Genomic DNA, 3,617 nt, shown 5'->3' with positions numbered 1-3,617 from the left:
AGCTGGTGGTGGGTTTTTGGGATGGTATGACTCGGCTCCCTGGCCCGTAGCAACCAATACTTCCCCCCGGGTTTTCCTATTTCTGGACTATATGCAAGATGCAAATGCATGCTTAGGTGTAGTGAGGTGGTGTGTGCTTATTTCAAATAGGTGCCCCCTAAGTTTCTACATATTCTATTTTGAACAAAGGAAACAAGAAGGGTTGGTTCATTTTCAAGTCAAGTGAGAAGCCAAAAACCATAGCATAGATTTGAGGCTGATATTCCCCAGTGGAGTCGCCAGCAGTAGCGCCCGCATTTTGTTTGGCACCGCTTGCCACATCATCACGAGGCCACAAAGTCCTATCAAAAGAGGAGAAAAAGGGGTTTAGAGTCGACACCTAGGCATAGGGCCTTAGGATTCAAGAATTTGACTCCGAGTCTAGGAACCATTGGTCCAGGTAAGGCCTTCCTTTATATATTCCAGTATAGTAGCGGGGCGTTAGCGCAGGCAAGAAAACGGAAGAAGCAAGTCATTCATTTGACTGAAAAAAGTCATTCATCATTGAGTATTACAGAAGTGACGATTTTTCTCTTTAAGTAAGAGATTGGCCATCGCCCAAAGGCGGCTAATTGAGCCGGTCATCGGTTGAGCCTTTACTCACTTTAAAAGCCACTTTCTTTTCTAATTAGTAAGTGGACGAATATTCATTGTATATCTATATTGGACTTGAGATTTAGCATTGTATTTTTTCAGTATATATACTCTAATGTTCAGTGAGATTTCCTATTGACGGAATCGCTTGAATTAGTTGAAGGAAAGGAGGTGGCTGGTCTCACTGGAGAGGAGAGTTTTGACAGCGAGGGAGGCAGGGGTGCGTTGGTATCGTATATGTATATATATAAAAGGCTGCATTTAGGAGTGATCCTTCCCTTTTCTTCCAGTGGCGATCTCACTTGAGAAAGAGAGTCTGTGCTTAGTAGCGCGTAAACAGAACACGTAGCTCCATAGCGGAACTAGTCACTGGCTACAGGTTTCTTTCCTACCACCGGACTGGAGGCAGCCAAGAATGTGATGTCAAAAGGACCAACGACGATGAAGGAGAAGAAAGAAGGAGTAGGAGCTAGCCTGCCTTTATAAGAGTAGGGGCGAAGAAGCTCCACGAGAAGAGGCGCGAAGCTAAGAGACTGGAAAGGAGAGGAGCGAAGCGAGGAGACCGAGAGGGAGAGGAGCGAAGCGGTGAAGACCGAGAGGGAGAGGAGCGAAGTGGTGAGACCGAGGTTACGAGGTGAACGAGCGAAGCTAAGAAGACTGGAAAGGAGAGGAGTGAAGTGGCTCGACCGAGAGGGAGAGGAGCGAAGCGGTGAGACCAAGGTATAGAGGCGAACGAGCGAAGCTAAGAAGACTGGAAAGAAGAGGAGCGAGTGGCTCGACCGAGAGGGAGAGGAGCGAAGCGGGGAGACCCTCATAATGGACGAACGCGCGAAGCTAAGAAGACTGTAAAGGAGAGGGGCGGAATCGAATGATTATGATCTCGACAATGAGACAAAGCCAAGAGGGGAGAGCACTTAGACAATTCACTTTGAGTACAGGGAAGTCTGCTGGTAGGAATTCCTCAGGGCGTATTACGGTTTTTCACCGAGGGGGTGGATCGAAGCGATTGCAGCGAAGAATTGATCTGAAACGAAGCACTTCGTCTATGGGCATTGTAGAAAGAATAGAATATGACCCTAATCGTTCTTCTCGGATCGCTCCAGTACGATGGATCGAGGGGGTCCGCCAGAGGAAATGCAAGACGATAGAGGAGTTCGCTCCGCCGCGTAAGATCCTCGAACCTACCACGACCACCATTCACGGCCTATTTTCGTTCTCTTCCACGCCCGGGAAGGTGGATCAAAGAAAGGTAGCTTGCTTCTCTCCTGGACAGATAGCGGCTTATGTAGTGGTCGGCCTTCCTACCAGGATTCCTCCTTGCTCGAAGAGCCCCTTTACTAGTAAGGGCGCAGGAAGCAAAAAAACTTGTGCTAAGGACGTTTTCTTCTCTGCCTTCTCCTCTCAAAAAACCAAGGGAGAGACTGCATCCCTTTCCTTCGGTAGCCCTTTAGGTTTCCCAAGGATAGTGGTAGCTGGGGCAATGCCGGCTTTCTTCGCTCCGCGAATGAGAGAGAAAGTCAGAGGAATAAACACGTTCTCTCTTTGCGAGGTCTGAAAGTGGAGAACACATAGCATTCTCTGGGCACACAGGATGAAACGTAAAGCAGCGCTTGATTGGCAGAGTTTTAGGCGGCAAGAGACTGACGGGCTTGTTGGAGGTGCTGAGCATAACGAATCGAAACCAGAGACGGATCCAGCTAGCTTGCCTGCCAAGCCGATAGGCGAAGGGCCGAAGGATGGAGCGTGCAAAGTCAATCGTGCACCTGTCGTGTGACCCGTTGGTCCTAAGCAATGTCTTGCGCGAAGCGACCCACCTAGAAAAGCTCCCCTTTATCTTAGGGCTAAAATGGAACTTCGATCGGATGCGGGTATCCAACCCCGCCGCTGAGATGTCAAGCGGATTCCTGGGCGTTGACGAATGGCCGGCCACCTTTGACGTTAGAAGAAAGAGCAAAAGGCCCGGGGCATAGCTGGATGAACCAATGTGAATGAGTGTAAGCTTCGTGACCCGAACACGATTGGTGCTGACCACACTAGGGGCGGGCTACCGTGGTAGCAAGAGAGAGAGGCCAGGCGGTGACAATTGAGAGGTTGTCACTGAGCATTCCTAGTCACACGGGAAGAGAGGTCAAATGGCAAGAAGGCCATACGCCCGTTTGGCTCCTCGCGGAGTATAGCTCACATCCAAACATCTATCTGATTGGGGAACGGGGCAACGCCCATGAAGCTCCGGCGGAAAGGGAAGGCCTGCCAGGCCGTATGCCCATGGGTGCAGGATTCTTCGAAAAAGCGCGGGCTGACTCGGAGACCTGGGACCTTGGCTTAGCAACGAATGAAGGGGAGCTCAAAGAGCTTTCTCCCCCAGTGGCTTATGTAGTGGTCGGACGGCAGAAAGCTCGCTAAGCCTCGCTTCCCTCCCTTCTTCAATGAAGTGGAAAGTCTGAACACTTAGTATAGTAGTCGGCATTCTATAAGCGACTTGTCGAGTCTACGAAGCTTTGCTTCTTGTAGTCGGCCCCTAATGCCTCCCCCTNCTTGCATCTGTAGGCTCATCCATGATTGGGAATCGGAATGTGGGTACTTGACTGGATGCCCCTCCATTGATCTTGGCTTGCTTCATTGCATTCATTCATTCTTTCTTTGATTCTTCGTCTTCCGATTGACATAATTTCCCTCTACTCAAAGTCTTCTGCAGTATGTTCCTCCTTTCTTTCGTGGTTCTTCAGGTGCAGCATTCATTATTAACCGAGCTCGGGGGCAATGCGTCCGTCTTTCCCATTGATCACCATGACTTGTCCTATCGCTTCGGAGATTTTGATCTCATCCCCTCTGAGTAGTGAGTAGGGGGACCATTCTTCAAGGTTCTTCTTCTTCTTCTTCTTCTTTCCCCATCTTACTAAAAGAATAATGAAGGGTCAGGCAATCGGTAAAAGGTATCCCCAAGTCGGAATTCCAGCAAACACCAATAAGTATCCATCCATTTT

General features: G+C 49.4%; 1 protein-coding gene across 1 annotated transcript; it reads left to right on the top strand.

Annotated features, from left to right (window-relative positions):
- The first annotated feature begins 1,390 nt into the window (after positions 1-1,390).
- Positions 1,391-3,160, top strand: LOC111784913 (60S ribosomal protein L2, mitochondrial). Its single transcript, XM_023665434.1, is given in 3 exon segments — positions 1,391-2,390; positions 2,745-2,822; positions 2,825-3,160. Coding segments are annotated over 3 exon segments (1,179 nt in total). The 5' UTR covers positions 1,391-1,501; the 3' UTR covers positions 3,037-3,160.
- The last annotated feature ends 457 nt before the right edge of the window (positions 3,161-3,617 follow it).

Source organism: Cucurbita pepo, unplaced genomic scaffold (genome assembly GCF_002806865.2).
Source record: "Cucurbita pepo subsp. pepo cultivar mu-cu-16 unplaced genomic scaffold, ASM280686v2 Cp4.1_scaffold000294, whole genome shotgun sequence".
Classification (NCBI taxonomy): domain Eukaryota; kingdom Viridiplantae; phylum Streptophyta; class Magnoliopsida; order Cucurbitales; family Cucurbitaceae; genus Cucurbita; species Cucurbita pepo.
Note: the sequence above shows the minus strand (reverse complement) of the source record. Positions and strands in the feature narration are given on the sequence as shown.